Source organism: Ylistrum balloti, unplaced genomic scaffold (assembly GCF_031769215.1).
Source record: "Ylistrum balloti isolate Yb309-2 unplaced genomic scaffold, AGI_CSIRO_Ybal_v1 Utg370416, whole genome shotgun sequence".
Taxonomy (NCBI): domain Eukaryota; kingdom Metazoa; phylum Mollusca; class Bivalvia; order Pectinida; family Pectinidae; genus Ylistrum; species Ylistrum balloti.
Genome location: NW_026782282.1, coordinates 873,117 through 891,488, shown reverse-complemented (window position 1 = coordinate 891,488; position 18,372 = coordinate 873,117). Strand labels below are relative to the sequence as shown.

General features: G+C 36.0%; 1 protein-coding gene across 2 annotated transcripts in view; it reads left to right on the top strand.

Annotated features, from left to right (window-relative positions):
* LOC132554517 (E3 ubiquitin-protein ligase TRAF7-like) overlaps positions 1-18,372 on the top strand; it is a 69,595-nt gene that overhangs the window by 33,481 nt on the left and 17,742 nt on the right. For both annotated transcript variants that reach the window (XM_060218835.1, XM_060218834.1), the window contains one exon: positions 1,279-1,410. In XM_060218835.1, coding sequence (XP_060074818.1) covers positions 1,279-1,410 — 132 coding nt within the window. The remainder of the gene's footprint in view (positions 1-1,278; positions 1,411-18,372) is intronic.

Genomic DNA, 18,372 nt, shown 5'->3' with positions numbered 1-18,372 from the left:
GGCCTCTTAACAGAGGTGGTTTCTTATCAGAAGTGCCTTAACAGAGGTGGCCTCTTATCAGTAGTTCCTTAACAGAGATGGCCTCTTAACAGAGGTGGTTTCTTATCAGAAGTGCCTTAACAGAGATGGCCTTTTAACAGAGGTGGCCTCTTATCAGTAGTTCCTTAACAGAGATGGCCTTTTAACAGAGGTGGCCTCTTATCAAAAGTGCCTTAACAGAGATGGCCTCTTAACAGAGGTGGTTTCTTATCAGAAGTGCCTTAACAGAGATGGCCTTTTAACAGAGGTGGCCTCTTATCAGTAGTTCCTTAACAGAGATGGCCTCTTAACAGAGGTGGTTTCTTATCAGAAGTGCCTTAACAGAGATGGCCTTTTAACAGAGGTGGCCTCTTATCAGAAGTGCCTTAACAGAGATGGCCTCTTAACAGAGGTGGTTTCTTATCAGAAGTGCCTTAACAGAGGTGGCCTCTTATCAGTAGTTCCTTAACAGAGATGGCCTTTTAACAGAGGTGGCATCTTATCAAAAGTGCCTTAACAGAGATGGCCTCTTAACAGAGGTGGTTTCTTATCAGAAGTGCCTTAACAGAGATGGCCTTTTAACAGAGGTGGCCTCTTATCAGTAGTTCCTTAACAGAGATGGCCTCTTAACAGAGGTGGCCTCTTATTAGAAGTGCCTTAACAGAGATGGCCTCTTAACAGAGATGGCCTTTTAACAGAGGTGGTCTCTTATCAGAAGTCCTTCACATAGATGGTCTCTTATCAGTAGTCCCTTCTCAGACATGGTCTCTTAAGAGAGATGGTCTCTTAACAGAGATGGTCTCTTAAGAGAGGTGGTCTTTTATTAGTAATCCCTTCTCAAAGATTGTCTCTTAACAGAGATGGTCCCTTAACAGAGGTGGTCCTTATCAGTGGTACCCTCACAAGGTTTTCTTTTAGCAAAAGTGGTATAATAACAGAAATATTCTCTTAAAAGCATATAAACAAATTGCTGGCATTAGCTGAGTTAGTAAAAACATTGGCTTACACAATCTCAGGTGTAAAGCCAAGGTTTGTGGTTAGATAGTCTCTGTCTGCTGGTTTATGATTCTCAGAAACCTGAGAAACTTCCATTTTGTTCAGCGCTGACATAGGTACGTCCTTGGGCAAAAACCAATAAGCCTTCCATATATTGATCATTGAGTTTTGATTTGCTATTTTTTGACATTAATGTAATATTTTTGAAAATGTTTTGATATTGTTTTTAGTTAATTTACTTAATGTATTTATTTATTTTGACAGGTATGGGAGCTAGAATCAAAAAATCAAATTGTTACCCTGAAAGGTCACACTGGCACAGTGTATGCCTTAGCAGAGTTACAGACGTCATCAGGGACAAAGATATTCAGTGCATCCTACGACCGATCTCTGAGGGTAAGTTCAGTTTAGACTTTGTGCATGTGTTTACCTGTATGAAAAAGAGATGAAAGCAAATGAAATGCATGCACCTTTTTTCAGAGAATATCTTCTTTTTCTTACCTGTATATTGCAATGACTCTACAAAAACACCAGTATACTTGTAATATTCACACTCCTAGTAACATTTAGTAGTGTTTGTCTATATAGCAGATTTAGTTCTGTAAACATGTGGGAGTATTTAACAGTAGGACAGATTTAGTTCTGTGAACATGTGGGAGTATTCACCTGTACAACAGATTTAGTTCTGTAAACATGTGGGAGTATTCACCTGTACAACAGATTTAGTTCTGTAAACATGTGGGAGTAATTTACAGTAGGACAGATTTAGTTCTGTAAACATGTGGGGGTATTTAACAGTAGGACAGATTTAGTTCTGTGAACATGTGGGAGTATTAACCTGTACAACAGATTTAGTTCTGTAAAGATGTGGGAGTATTCACCTGTACAACAGATTTAGTTCTGTAAACATGTGCGAGTATTCACCTGTACAACAGATTTAGTTCTGTAAACATGTGCGAGTATTCACCTGTACAACAGATTTAGTTCTGTAAACATGTGCGAGTATTCACCTGTACAACAGATTTAGTTCTGTAAACATGTGGGAGTATTTAACAGTAGGACAGATTTAGTTCTGTGAACATGTGGGAGTATTCACCTGTACAACAGATTTAGTTCTGTAAAGATGTGGGAGTATTCACCTGTACAACAGATTTAGTTCTGTAAACATGTGGGAGTATTCACCTGTACAACAGATTTAGTTCTGTAAACATGTGCGAGTATTCACCTGTACAACAGATTTAGTTCTGTAAACATGTGGGAGTATTCACCTGTACAACAGATTTAGTTCTGTAAACATGTGGGAGTATTTAACAGTAGGACAGATTTAGTTCTGTGAACATGTGGGAGTATTCACCTGTACAACAGATTTAGTTCTGTAAACATGTGGGAGTATTTAACAGTAGGACAGATTTAGTACTGTAAACATGTGGGAGTATTCACCTGTACAATGGATTTAGTTCTGTAAACATGTGGGAGTATTCACCTGTACAATGGATTTAGTTCTGTAAACATGTGGGAGTTTTAACCTTTACAACAGATTTAGTTCTGTAAACGTGTGAGTATTCACCTGTACAACAGATTTAGTTCTGTAAACATGTGGGAGTATTCACCTGTACAACAGATTTAGTTCTGTAAACATGTGGGAGTAATTTACAGTAGGACAGATTTAGTTCTGTAAACATGTGGGGGTATTTAACAGTAGGACAGATTTAGTTCTGTGAACATGTGGGAGTATTATGTACAACAGATTTAGTTCTGTAAACCTGTGGTATTCACCTGTACAACAGATTTAGTTCTGTAAACATGTGGGAGTATTCACCTGTACAACAGATTTAGTTCTGTAAACATGTGGGAGTATTCACCTGTACAACAGATTTAGTTCTGTAAACATGTGCGAGTATTCACCTGTACAACAGATTTAGTTCTGTAAACATGTGGGAGTATTCACCTGTACAACAGATTTAGTTCTGTAAACATGTGGGAGTATTTAACAGTAGGACAGATTTAGTTCTGTAAACATGTGGGAGTATTCACCTGTACAACAGATTTAGTTCTGTAAACATGTGGGAGTATTCACCTGTACAACAGATTTAGTTCTGTAGAACATGTGGGAGTATTCACCTGTACAACAGATTTAGTTCTGTAAACATGTGGGAGTATTCACCTGTACAACAGATTTAGTTCTGTAAACGTGTGAGTATTCACCTGTACAACAGATTTAGTTCTGTAAACATGTGGGAGTATTTAACAGTAGGACAGATTTAGTTCTGTAAACATGTGGGAGTATTCACCTGTACAACAGATTTAGTTCTGTAAACGTGTGAGTATTCACCTGTACAACAGATTTAGTTCTGTAAACATGTGGGAGTATTTAACAGTAGGACAGATTTAGTTCTGTAAACATGTGGGAGTATTTAACAGTAGGACAGATTTAGTTCTGTAAACATGTGCGAGTATTCACCTGTACAACAGATTTAGTTCTGTAAACATGTGGGAGTATTCACCTGTACAACAGATTTAGTTCTGTAAACATGTGCGAGTATTCACCTGTACAACAGATTTAGTTCTGTAAATATGTGGGAGTATTTAACAGTAGGACAGATTTAGTACTGTAAACATGTGCGTGTATTCACCTGTACAACAGATTTAGTTCTGTGAACATGTGGGAGTATTCACCTGTACAACAGATTTAGTTCTGTAAACATGTGGGAGTATTCACCTGTACAAAAGATTTAGTTCTGTAAACATGTGGGAGTATTTAATAGTAGGACAGATTTAGTACTGTAAACATGTGGGAGTATTCACCTGTACAATGGATTTAGTTCTGTAAACATGTGGGAGTATTCACCTGTACAATGGATTTAGTTCTGTAAACATGTGGGAGTTTTAACCTTTACAACAGATTTAGTTCTGTAAACGTGTGAGTATTCACCTGTACAACAGATTTAGTTCTGTAAACATGTGGGAGTATTCACCTGTACAACAGATTTAGTTCTGTAAACATGTGGGAGTATTCACCTGTACAACAGATTTAGTTCTGTGAACCTGTGGGAGTATTCACCTGTACAACAGATTTAGTTCTGTGAACATGTGGGAGTATTTTACAGTAGGACAGATTTAGTTCTGTAAACATGTGGGAGTATTTAACAGTAGGACAGATTTAGTTCTGTGAACATGTGGGAGTATTCACCTGTACAACAGATTTAGTTCTGTGAACCTGTGGGAGTATTTTACAGTAGGACAGATTTAGTTCTGTAAACAGGTGGGAGTATTTAACAGTAGGACAGATTTAGTTCTGTAAACATGTGGGAGTATTCACCTGTACAACAGATTTAGTTCTGTAAACGTGTGAGTATTCACCTGTACAACAGATTTAGTTCTGTAAACATGTGGGAGTATTTAACAGTAGGACAGATTTAGTTCTGTAAACATGTGGGAGTATTCACCTGTACAACAGATTTAGTTCTGTAGTGTGATTTAGTTCTGTAAACATGTGGGAGTATTCACCTGTACAACAGATTTAGTTCTGTAAACATGTTTGTGTATTAACCTGTACAACAGATTTAGTTCTGTAAACAAGTGGGAGTATTCACCTATACAACAGATTTAGTTCTGTAAACATGTGGGAGTTCTGTATGTGGGAGTATTCACCTGTACAACAGATTTAGTTCTGTAAACATGTGGGAGTATTTAACAGTACAACAGATTTAGTTCTGTAAACATGTGCGAGTATTCACCTGTACAACAGATTTAGTTCTGCAAATATGTGGGAGTATTTAACAGTAGGACAGATTTAGTACTGTAAACATGTGCGAGTATTCACCTGTACAACAGATTTAGTTCTGTGAACATGTGGGAGTATTCACCTGTACAACAGATTTAGTTCTGTAAACATGTGGGAGTATTCACCTGTACAAAAGATTTAGTTCTGTAAACATGTGGGAGTATTTAACAGTAGGACAGATTTAGTACTGTAAACATGTGGGAGTATTCACCTGTACAATGGATTTAGTTCTGTAAACATGTGGGAGTATTCACCTGTACAACAAATTTAGTTCCGTAAACACGTGGGTGTATTAACCTGTACAACAGATTTAGTTCTGTAAACATGTGGGTGTATTAACCTGTACAACAGATTTAGTTCTGTAAACATGTGGGAGTATTCACCTGTACAACAGATTTAGTTCTGTAAACATGTGGGAGTATTCACCTGTACAACAGATTTAGTTCTGTAAACATGTGGGAGTATTTTACAGTAGGACAGATTTAGTTCTGTAAACATGTGGGAGTATTTAACAGTAGGACAGATTTAGTTCTGTAAACATGTGGGAGTATTCACCTGTACAACAGATTTAGTTCTGTAAACATGTGGGAGTATTTTACATTAGGACAGATTTAGTTCTGTAAACATGTGGGAGTATTTAACAGTAGGACAGATTTAGTTCTGTAAACATGTGGGAGTATTCACCTGTACAACAGATTTAGTTCTGTAAACGTGTGAGTATTCACCTGTACAACAGATTTAGTTCTGTAAACATGTGGGAGTATTCACCTGTACAACAAATTTAGTTCTGTAAACACGTGGGTGTATTAACCCGTACAACAGATTTAGTTCTGTAAACATGTGGGTGTATTAACCTGTACAACAGATTTAGTTCTGTAAACATGTGGGAGTATTCACCTGTACAACAGATTTAGTTCTGTAAACATGTGGGAGTATTAAACAGTAGGACAGATTTAGTTCAGTAAACATGTGGGAGTATTAACCTGTACAACAGATTTAGTTCTGTAAACATGTGGGAGTATTCACCTGTACAACAGATTTAGTTCTGTAAACATGTGGGAGTATTTAACAGTAGGACACCTGTAAACTTGTACAACAGATTTAGTTCTGTAAACATGTGGAGTATTCACCTGTACAACAGATTTAGTTCTGTAAACATGTGGGAGTATTAACCTGTACAACAGATTTAGTTCTGTAAACATGTGGGAGTATTCACCTGTACAACAGATTTAGTTCTGTAAACATGTTTGTGTATTAACCTGTACAACAGATTTAGTTCTGTAAACATGTGGGAGTATTCACCTGTACAACAGATTTAGTTCTGTAAACATGTGGGTGTATTAACTTGTACAACAGATTTAGTTCTGTAAACATGTGGAGTATTCACCTGTACAACAGATTTAGTTCTGTAAACATGTGGGAGTATTAACCTGTACAACAGATTTAGTTCTGTAAACATGTGGGAGTATTTTCTTTAGTAAACATGTTTGTGTATTAACCTGTACAACAGATTTAGTTCTGTAAACATGTGGGAGTATTCACCTGTACAACAGATTTAGTTCTGTAAACATGTGGGAGTATTTTACAGTAGAACAGATTTAGTTCTGTAAACATGTGGGGGTATTCACCTGTACAACAAATTTAGTTCCGTAAACACGTGGGTGTATTAACCTGTACAACAGATTTAGTTCTGTAAACATGTGGGTGTATTTACAACAGATTTAGTTCTGTAAACAGATTTAGTTCTGTAAACATGTGGGAGTATTTAACAGTAGGACAGATTTAGTTCTGTAAACATGTGGGAGTATTCACCTGTACAACAGATCTGGTTCTGTAATGTGTTTACTGCATTAAGTGGCCCCAATTTTCCAGTATACATTGCATGTCAGGAAGTCAAATATTTTGTGTTAACAGAATTTATGAGTTTATGGTAGCATAGGTTGTTTAAATCTCATAAAACCTGGTATGAATCATGTCCCTAGTAAAGTTTCAATAGGTTTATTTCATATGTGGAAACATGGATGGCAAACAAAATATATTATCTGTTTTTACTATAGTTTAAGATATGGTTCATTTACAATCAGATTACACTTTTTTTATCTCATGCAAAAGTTTCTTAAATAGAATATTTTCAATTTCAGATCAAATATTTTAATAAGTAAACAAGTAATGTACTTGAGAATAAGGTATGTGGTGTTACCTAGAACTCATCATAACTCTAGTCTTATTGTTAACTCTTCACTCAAGGGAGTTTGCTACTCAATAAGGAATTTGCTCAAACCTGATACAAAAGTCACCTAAATTAATGTGTTTGAAAGATTTTTATCTGACTACATGAACTAAAATCTTTATTTAAGTGATATGAAGTATAGTTGTATGTATCGGAGTTCGAGATATAAAATATGATGTAACATATAGCCATAGATGTGGTTAATCTGTCTTCACTGGGTTTATGTGTAGAACATTGTATAAGTAAAACACCATTTAGAAGTTGACACAGAATTAACTCGTTCATTAGTCTCCAGGGACAGAACTTCCTACTTAAAGTCAACAGTGATATAGCAATTTAGTTTACTAGTTTATGTGGATCTTTTAGACTGACCTGAAGGGTTTGCACGACCTACAGCAGTCATGTTTTGTTCACGATAGTGCATTGTGCAGACACTTTTCCCTTTCTTCTCAATAACCAGTTGGGTGAGGATATTAATATTTGCTTGTAGCATTCTGAAATGAATTGCTACCAAGTTTGTTCAGTTGACTGACCTTAACCTAATTTCAAGATCATAGGGCTCAGATATGTTAAAGGACTTCTCAATGATCCAAAAGGCCCAGGGTGCTGATATTGGGCCTGTAGCAGGCTGGGACAAAGGCTGTCAAGTGTGTTCAAATGAATGATCTTGATCCACATTCAATGTCACAGGGCTCAAGTATGTTAAAAAGATTTAAAAAGACTTCTTCTAAATAACAGGAATGACCCAAGGTGATGATTTTATGTCTGTAGCATGCAGAGATGAAGAGCTACCAAGTTTCTTCAAATAAAAGACCTTGTCCATCTTTCAAGATAAAAGGGTACAAATATGTTGAAATCTTTAAAATACTTTTTCTCAATTACCAAAAGACAGTTGGTACTGATATTAGGCTTTTGTCATACTGGATGAATGGCTACATAGTTTGTTCAAATGAATTACTTTGACACACTTTCAAGGTCACAGGGGTCAAAAGTGTTAAAATCTTTAAACATCCTCTCAATAAGAAAGAAGCCCAGGTGCGGATATACACTTGATGTATGCTTGGACAAAAGGCTACCAAGTTTGTTCAAATGAATGATCTTGACCTACTTCCAAGGTCAAAGGGATTGGATATAACTTAAAATCCTGAAACAATTTCTTCTAAATAATCAAAAGGGCATGAGTCCTGATAAAGGGATTGTAATATTTTGGGATGGTGGACTACCAAATTTGTTCAAATGAATGTGTTAAGACTATTTGAGTGTTCAGAGGGCATATATGAGTAAAGCTCTTGCCTTTCACCATGATGTCTGGGGTTTGATTCCCTGAACAGACATAGATAGGTTAGGGATCACCTGCAGAACTATGGTGGTTTTCACTGTGTACTCAGGTGTCCTCCTTACAGTAAGTCCCCTCTAATTTTTCATTCTGGGCCAACAAGTGTGATTGATATAAGTTTGATAACTTTTTTTAACAATTTTTGTAAAATAAAGTGAAGAACTTTAAATCTCTTTTTTTTTTTTTTAACATTTAATAGGTCCTTGTTCATGGTAGTAGCATTCTGGATCAATAGGCTTTCAAGTTTTCCTAAATTAATTTAACAAACTGACAAAGGTAAGATTGTACTGAGGGATAGGTTAGACATTCTACATCCATTAGGCGACTTGTTTTTCAGGTCAGTCCTAAGTGCGATATGGCTGCCATGGCCTGAATCTTGAGAAACACATATATGTCTTCTAACGTTTCACTGGTCCCCATGAACTAAAATTTTTTAGTAATAGTAATAGGGAAAAACTGAGGTGTGATATTTTTTGTCTTTACTGCTAAAATATTCTGAACTATTTTAAGCTTTTAATAACTGGCCTTATAACTGTTACCACTGGTATGTCATATATAGGTCTTTATTGTCAGATGACCTTTATAAGGCCCAGCGTCCTCTTGTATTTGGGTGGGCTTATTAGCAGACATATGGGCTTGTTGATAGAAACATTTATAAGATTTACGCCATGTGGAGTATTATATCTTGGCAATGACTTCCAGTATTAAGTATTGTTACATGTTTGAGAAAATCGAATACTTACACAGATTTGGAAGATACTTTAGCAGGGCTCTTGATCTGCCAGATTTGGGGCCGAATCCCAATGCAAAATAGTATCTTTTTTTCCCAATTTAAACCCCAAGTTTTCCCAGTTATAAGGAAAACAACATTATTTTTCCCAATTCAAAGGGCCCCGGGCCCCAGTCCCAAAATGGGGTGTGAGAGCCCTGTTTAGAGTTTATGAGACAATTCAAGGACACCTTTTATAGACTGTTATAGTTACTGTTATTTACAATGAAATATGAGAAAGTTTTCATCGATTTCTCTGATCAATATTCTTGATGGCCTGCTTAGATAATAGTAGAGTGCATTGTCAATATAAAGCATCATGTGATGTGAGGACAGATCAGACATGTCGAAACTAAAAAGATACACGATTGAAGGGAACCTCTCCTGTGTTGAAATATGGCAATCTCAAAAATCTAAAGGACATTAATGAAAAAAAAATTCAATACCAGGCAAAGAAATAGATGTTTCATGCAGGTTCAAATGATTGGCAGGCCACCATGATACGATCATTCGTGATGGTTTGAAGCTTTGATGTTGAAAGTTTGATTTCTAATTGTGGTTATTAGTTAGAAAGCGTCTTTAATTTACATACTGGGGTATACTTACAGTGTTTACTCAAAGAGCAAAAAAAAAAAAAAAAAAAAACCCAGATTTTTCTGCTGTGTTATTATCTACAAGTGTAAGTTTGAATTGGTGTGTATGTGTGCAGAATGCTTTTTCTGTATTACATTTCTGTAAGATGGCAGTAAATCTGGATCAGATGTTGGATATCAAAACTTTAATTAGCAATAGTAATGCATTTTCTTGTTTGTTTTAGAGATTCACAAACTTTAAAATGTTGTTAGCCCATCATCATACATATATATATATATATATATCATAGCTCAAGGGTCATCTCTGAAACTGAAGATTCCTGCTGTGCTTGGTAGTGTGTAATTGCTAGATAGCCAACTTGCAGCTGCAAAATGATAGATTTTGTGGACTAAAGTTCTTCTCACATGTTTCATTTTGATGAGAAACGTTATAGACTGATCAAAATCTAACATCGCTGGTTTCATAGTCACAGGGAGTGAAAGGTGTGTGAATTCAACCTGTTGTGTTTCTAGCTTTATTCTCCTTGTAGGTTTTTTATTTGTGAACATTAGGTACCAAATTGAAAAGTATTTGGCCAAATACTGGCAACATTTCATAGAGTGGTGAATTTCTCTCTGGTATTTCATTGATTCCCTTTACTGGATATAGTATACCATACAAACCTTCATCTGCCAGAGACGTTGTTACAGGCCCCTGTGATAGTATACCATACAAACCTTCATCTGCCAGAAACACTGTTACAGGCCCCTGTGATAGTATACCATACAAACCTTCATCTGCCAGAGACGTTGTTACAGGCCCCTGTGATAGTATACCATACAAACCCTCCTCTACCAGAAACACTGTTACAGGCCCCTGTGATAGTATACCATACAAACCCTCCTCTACCAGAAACACTGTTACAGGCCCCTGTGATAGTATACCATACAAACCCTCCTCTACCAGAGACACTGTTACAGGCCCCTGTGATAGTATACCATACAAACCCTCCTCTACCAGAAACACTGTTACAGGCCCCTGTGATAGTATACCATACAGACCCTCATCCCTAAAAACATTGTTACAGGCCCCTGTGGTAGTATACTCTACAAGCCCTCATCCCTAAAAACATTGTTACAAGCCCCTGTGGTAGTATACCATACAGACCCTCATCCCCAAAAACATTGTTACAAGCCACTATGATCATATACCAAACAGACCCTCATCCCCAAAAACATTGTTGCAACCCCTGTGGTAGTATACCATACAGACCCTCATCCCCAAAAACATTGTTACAAGCCACTATGATGGTATACCATAGAGACCCTCATCCCCAAAAACATTGTTACAAGCCCCTATGATGGTATACCATACAGACCCTCATCCCCAAAAACATTGTTACAGGCCCCTATGATAGTATACCATAGAGACCCTCATCCCGAAAAACATTGTTACAGGCCCCTGTGGTAGTATACTCTACAAGCCCTCATCCCTGAAAACATCGTTACAAGCCCCTGTGGTAGTATACCATACAGACCCTCATCCCCAAAAACATTGTTACAAGCCCCTGTGGTAGTATACTATACAGACCCTCATCCCCAAAAACATTGTTACAAGCCCCTGTGATAGTATACCATACAGACCCTCATCCCCAAAAACATTGTTACAAGCCCCTGTGGTAGTATACCATACAGACCCTCATCCCCAAAAACATTGTTACAAGCCACTATGATGGTATACCATAGAGACCCTCATCCCCAAAAACATTGTTACAAGCCCCTATGATGGTATACCATACAGACCCTCATCCCCAAAAACATCGTTACAGGTCCCTGTGGTAGTATACTCTACAAGCGCTCATCCCTCAGAAATATAGTTACAGGCCCCTGTGCCTGGTAAGCTTGCTGTTGTGATTTGCTCACCCAGCTCCTCACTTGCATGGTAATGCCAGATGACTACAATTTGTTATTTAGTTTAGTATCTAAAATCTGTGACTCCTTTATCTATAGGTTTTATTTGGATGTCCTACATCATTTTTTTCTTTATCCTTTCTCTAGTGCAGGGCCCAGATAAATCTGTTACCATTAGATCAATATATATGTCTGCCAATATATTTCCAGGTCACCTCTCGTTTCCACCGCCTCCTCTCCTTTTTCCTCATCCAGGCATTCCCAACACAACCAAACAAATTCCCTTGGTTGTAGTTAACAAAATGTCCCAATTTCCCTAAAAAATCATCATACCCAGTGGATATTTTCTGCTTGATGTGGCGACATCACCAGGTAGGATTTGGAATACTTAGGTTCTATGTTGGTTCCACTTGACCGATTACTGTCCATATTGAAGTTATGAGGTGGATCAGGCAACAGTATGTGTAGGCAATATAAAGAAACTGCCTAAATGTGAAAGAAACTGTCAGCTTACATGATGGAAATAAAATCTACTCCCAGCCCTTAATTTTTTAAGATCTAAAATAAGAGGAAAGATCTTACAAGAAAACATTAGATATCATACAATGATGGACATTGGAAGATCTGTCTGGGATCTCTCAGTTTTTTTTATCTATTTTGTTTTCTGGCTTTGACTGGTGGTGTATGATTTCTTATCGATGTGAGTTATAAAATTACTCTAATAAACAATAAAATCACATATAAAAATTAGGAAAATGATTCATTCAAGCAAACTTTCATGATTGTGCGTACTCTTTCTATTCTGTCACAGTAAGTGTAATATCCTGTTGTTGGCTGTCATATCATCAGTGTGTTGGATCCTATCGCCTGTTCTTGTGCTGTTAGTATGAACTGTGAACTTACAAATCTTTATATAGAGCACAGTCTCGTGATTTCTCAATTACTTCATCATCATCATAGCATTGCCCAGCATTGATTAGATCTTCAGTCATTTCAGCTGCTAGCTGTATACCAATCTGTACCCAGTTAGATACTGTGATAAACAACCTGAAAAAACGACGTTTTCATGTACTATTACTGAGAATTCAACAGACTGTTTTGATTGAAGATGACTGGATTGAGATTAGAAGGTCAATGTTACATGTCCAAAATTAGAAAAACATAATGATAGTTAATTGTCACCATTATTGTGTCCTACAGTGTTTAATGGGGGTTTTATTTTTATTTTTTAATCACAACAGCGTGTGGCAATTTTCGTCAAAATTTGTCAACAAAATTTGAGTAATTTATATTTGATAGCCTCATTATAACGGTTATGTGTTGGTTTTTGCGTGACAACGATCCTATACCAGATTTTAATGAAGCTGTGACATTATCTATCGGTATGGGAGGGATGACCAATCTGTGGACAGCTCCTTTACATACATATTGTGATGGCAGAAAAAGACATATGTCAGTGACATCTGATGGTCAAACTTTTGATCAACTCTGCTGAAAGTCATCCTGGAGGTCAAGAGTGGTCACTAAGAGTTTAGCCTCCAGGCAAAATAGAAGAATGTAATGATGAAGATAAATTTCAGTCTCTGGTTGAAAGGTTAGTCAATTGTTCAAGCCTTCACTAAGGGGCCAGTCTCTTGTTTGACCCTAAATCAAGGATGACCATTGTCTCAGATAGGCCATTCTAAGAAGTGGTCTTAAAAAGTCTTAATTCTGAAAAAATCAAACTCTGACACATTTTAAGTCCAGCCAGGAAGGTGGCATTCAAGGGTTTTATTTTGAATGAATTATCATCAAATTAGGCCTGGAACTGAGGCTTAACCCAATTAGGCATTGAAATTTTGTTGTAGTGGGAGTATACATGGGACCGAGTCACTTTCAATGCTCTCAATAGATTATATATCACCCTGAACTTTTAAACTCTGAAACGACTCAAAAGAGCTGAAAATAATCTTCCTATCAAAGTCCTTTTTCAAGGATGACAAAAAAACTGACTATTCAGTCAGAAATCTTTCCCGGTTGAAATGTCAATGTTTGTATGAAAGCACATGTGATTACATGTTCCAGCATGAATTTTGTTACATTTTCTCATAGTGTTGCCATTACTGACTGTAACAAGTCTGCACATCAGTGTACATATATACCTGATTTGAAGTGCCAAAAAAACACCAGGAGAAAATACGTAAAGTCACATTTGTGATAAAGATATCGAATGTTTAAGTTAAGCCTGGACTAAAACTGAGAAAATAAAAAAAGGAAAAAAAGAACTTTACACAAATATTACACTCTGTGTAAACGTTGCACTGCAGTATAAATATTACACTCAGTATAAATGTTGCACTGCAGTACAAATATTACACTCAGTGTAAACGTTGCACTGCAGTATAAATATTACACTCAGTATAAATGTTGCACTGCAGTACAAATATTACACACAGTGTAAATGTTGCACTGCAGTACAAATATTACACCCAGTATAAATGTTGCACTGCAGTACAAATATTACACTCAGTATAAATGTTGCACTGCAGTACAAATATTACACACAGTGTATTACACTGCAGTATATATAAATGTTGCACTGCAGTACAAATATTACACACAGTGTAAACGTTGCACTGCAGTATAAATATTACACTCAGTATAAATGTTGCACTGCAGTACAAATATTACACACAGTGTAAATGTTGCACTGCAGTACAAATATTACACCCAGTATAAATGTTGCACTGCAGTACAAATATTACACTCAGTATAAATGTTGCACTGCAGTACAAATATTACACACAGTGTAAACGTTGCACTGCAGTACAAATATTACACCCAGTATAAATGTTGCACTACAGTACAAATATTACACACAGTGTAAATGTTGCACTGCAGTATAAATATTACACTCAGTATATATGTTGCACTGCAGTACAAATATTACACACAGTGTAAATGTTGCACTGCAGTACAAATATTACACCCAGTATAAATGTTGCACTGCAGTACAAATATTACACCCAGTATAAATGTTGCACTGCAGTACAAATATTACACTTAATATAAATGTTGCACTGCAGTACAAATATTACACTCAGTGTAAATGTTGCACTGCAGTATAAATATTACACTCGGTATAAATGTTGCACTACAGTACAAATATTACACACAGTGTAAATGTTGCACTGCAGTACAAATATTACACCCAGTATAAATGTTGCACTGCAGTACAAATATTACACTCAGTATAAATGTTGCACTGCAGTACAAATATTACAATCAGTGTAAATATTGCACTGCTGTACAAATATTACACTCAGTATAAATTTTGAACTCAGCACAAATATTACACTCAGTATAAATGTTGAACTCAGCACAAATATTACACTCAGTATAAATGTTGCACTGCAGTACAAATATTACTCAGTATAAATGTTGCACTGCAGTACAAATATTACACTCAGTATAAATGTTGAAATCAGCACAAAATTAATACTCAGTATAAATGTTGCACTGCAGTACAAATATTACACCCAGTATAAATGTTGAACTCAGCACAAATATTACACTCAGTATAAATGTTGAACTCAGCACAAATATTACAATCAGTGTAAATGTTGCACTGCAGTACAAATATTACACTCAGTGTAAATGTTGCACTGCAGTACAAATATTACACTCAGTGTAAATGTTGCACTGCAGTACAAACATTACACTCAGTATAAATGTTGAACTCAGCACAAATATAAGTCTTATCACCAGAATCTAGCAGGGTGATTAAATTACTTGTTCATTATCAATTTCCTTTCTGCTGAGAAATAGATTTCCCTTTATCCCTGTTTATTTTTTTATAGTGCTGGTACTGGTAATAAACGAGTCAGTGGAAACTATCTCAGCTGTGTTATGTAGCTCTATGGGTTATCTGACAGCTTTTACGTAGTATTTTACCAGATTAAGCGATAGATGATTTTGATGTCGAAGTCCTGTGTGAATGCTTTTAACCTGTAATTGTTGATTTGTGTTAATATAGAGAGCAGACAAAATGAGAAGGATTATATGACTGTTTTATAGAGCAGACCATCAACCGATACTATTTATAAACTTTTAATTCATGTCGGAGATCTCCGACTTAATTTTCATCAGCATTTTATCACAGAAATCTGAAATAAAGCAAAAATTCACTTTAATGGATTTGTTAGTTAACTTATAGTGTTGCAGACTTACTGCAGTATTAGATGTTAATGTTGATTGGATTTTAAATTATCTATCTAGACACCACTAATTGATGGCTATAAAATGACTATTAAGAGAATGACTATTAGATTGCAGTTGCTTTTAAAATCTGATTTGACGGTTATGATTAAGGCACAATATACAATATGTGTTTGATGTAACTATCTTCAATCTGTCTACCAGTGAAATATTTCAGTGCCTTTCTGGTTGATTCTTCAAAAACAGGTTGAAGTATTTCCTTTAATGTGTTTTTATAAGTGGACTGCATTCAGGGTCTAATAGGTCCATTCATAGTCTTTGAAGTTTAAATAAAAACCAACAAATATATTGTCATGTAATATGCCTTTCCTGTACAGTGAGAGGTAAATTGTTTGCTCCTTGGCTTATTGTCAAAGGTAAGGCATTGTTCTTCTTGGCTTATTCTAGTGGTAAGGTGTTGTTTTTGGCTTGATGTCAAAGGTAATGTGTTGTTCTTCTTGGCTTATTGTCAAATTAAGATGTTGTTCTTTCTGGCTTATTGTCAAATTAAAGTGCTTTTCTTCTAGGCTTATTGTTAGTGGTAAGATGTTGTTCTTTAGGCTTATCGTCAAAGTATTCTGTTGTTATTGGCTTATTGTTAGTGGTAAGCAGGGTTTTCCATAAGAGCCGGTTGCCGGCCAATTTGACCGGCTACTTTGATCATTTGGCCGCCTACACCAATCCAGTTCCGTAATAATGTTCCATACACGACTACATGTACACGGCAGGCCAGCCTCCTACTTTCACTACACAGCCTACTACTAACAAAATTATGGAAAACCCTGGGTAAGGTGTTGTTCTTCTTCTTTGCTTATTGTCAAAGGTAAGTTATTTTCTTTTTGGCTCGTTGTCGGGGATAAGATGTTGGTCTCCCTAGATTCTTTTCAGAAGTAGAGGTTTAAGCCCTTTAGAGGTATGGTTGGGCTGCTTAAAGATGTTGGCTCTCTAAATGGCTAATTGTCAGAGGTGAGATGTTCGTGACAGGACTCCCTTGGTTGTGGCATAATAATCATAGACCTCCACCATTACTATTAGGGTATACTGTGATAGTATAGCATAAGTAGTGAATTCTCCCAAAAGTCGAAGCCATGCAACACACATTATATCTTATTCATACTTAGAAATTGGGCTTTTAAGACGACAACAAAATAATTACATTTATTTGAAAAGAAGTAGACATGGATGACTAGGTAAATATTGATTGGCTATCTGCAATCGATTTGACAGGATAATTGTAACAGCTTCGATAATGAAAGTTTTTAAAGTTTACCTGTAATGTTTTTATGTAGTTATATATATGAGTATTTTTTTGTATTTTACTAACTCCATATTTAGAGAAATCAGAACATTACACATTGGTGATGTTGCCACAGTGGAGGTACAATGATTGCTACACCATCGGGGCAACTCACAATCCCAACCAAAATGTTGGGGAACTGATTTCTGTAACGTAAGTTGTACTTGTTTGTCCAGAAATTGAAAATCTTGATCTAGAATATTTTTTTGGGGGGATGAAATGGACTTTTCATAGTAATATTGCTGCATTTCTCTACACAATTTTTCTTACAAAATGATGTATATTTGAACATTGTTTTTTTTTTTGGTCACTGGTGCCAGAGGTGTACAGCATACCTCTTGACACTGTGTTGTCATAGCAACTAAAGCATTTACCTGTGAAACTTGTGTCAGAGTTTACTGTACCTCTGTACTAGGCAAATTTGATTAATGGTAAAGAAAGTATAAAAAAAACAAAAGTCTTGGACAGGTCTTGTTTTCAATGTCTGGCATACTACATGTCAACTTCTATATGTAAAGAAATGTTATGTCATATTTTGTATGATTTCGGATGGGATATAAACAAACCTTGTTTTATCATGAGATAAATCAATGAAAAAAATGTTATAGCTTTAAAATTTGATCGATAACAAAATGAGTCATCTTCTCTCAGTACTTCTGCAAAAACGTAACACATATTTCCATATTATCTAACATATATGAAATTGCATTAAGAGAAAAAACATACTGAGTTTAAGACAAACGGTAATTTATTGATAAATGTCTGCTGCATGTTTATTAGAGAAATCACATCTGATATCAGTAATAAGAGGACTTTATTATTATTATTATTATTATGTAATCAAGGAAGATAAATTTCGATTAGATTGACAGGTTGACGGAACTCGGCAGTCCAGAATACTCATAATCTGGATGATTTTATCCGCGAACAAAGGTGTCAGGACCATTGCGAGTGCTCTATACTTAAATGTATAAATATTTTATCAGTATGAACATATATAGGCCTTATATGAAGTTAAAAATGTAAGCCCACCCATTATTGGACCCAAATTGGATGATTTTCATAATTTTCCTGTCATTATATTCGTATTTTCCGACTGTACATGTATTTTATGTTGGTTGATAATCTCAGTCTTCATCATTGCACAATATTTTATGCAATTTTACCCATGGGAACCATGACATTTAGATTTCATGTGATGATAGATATCTTGCACCTACGTT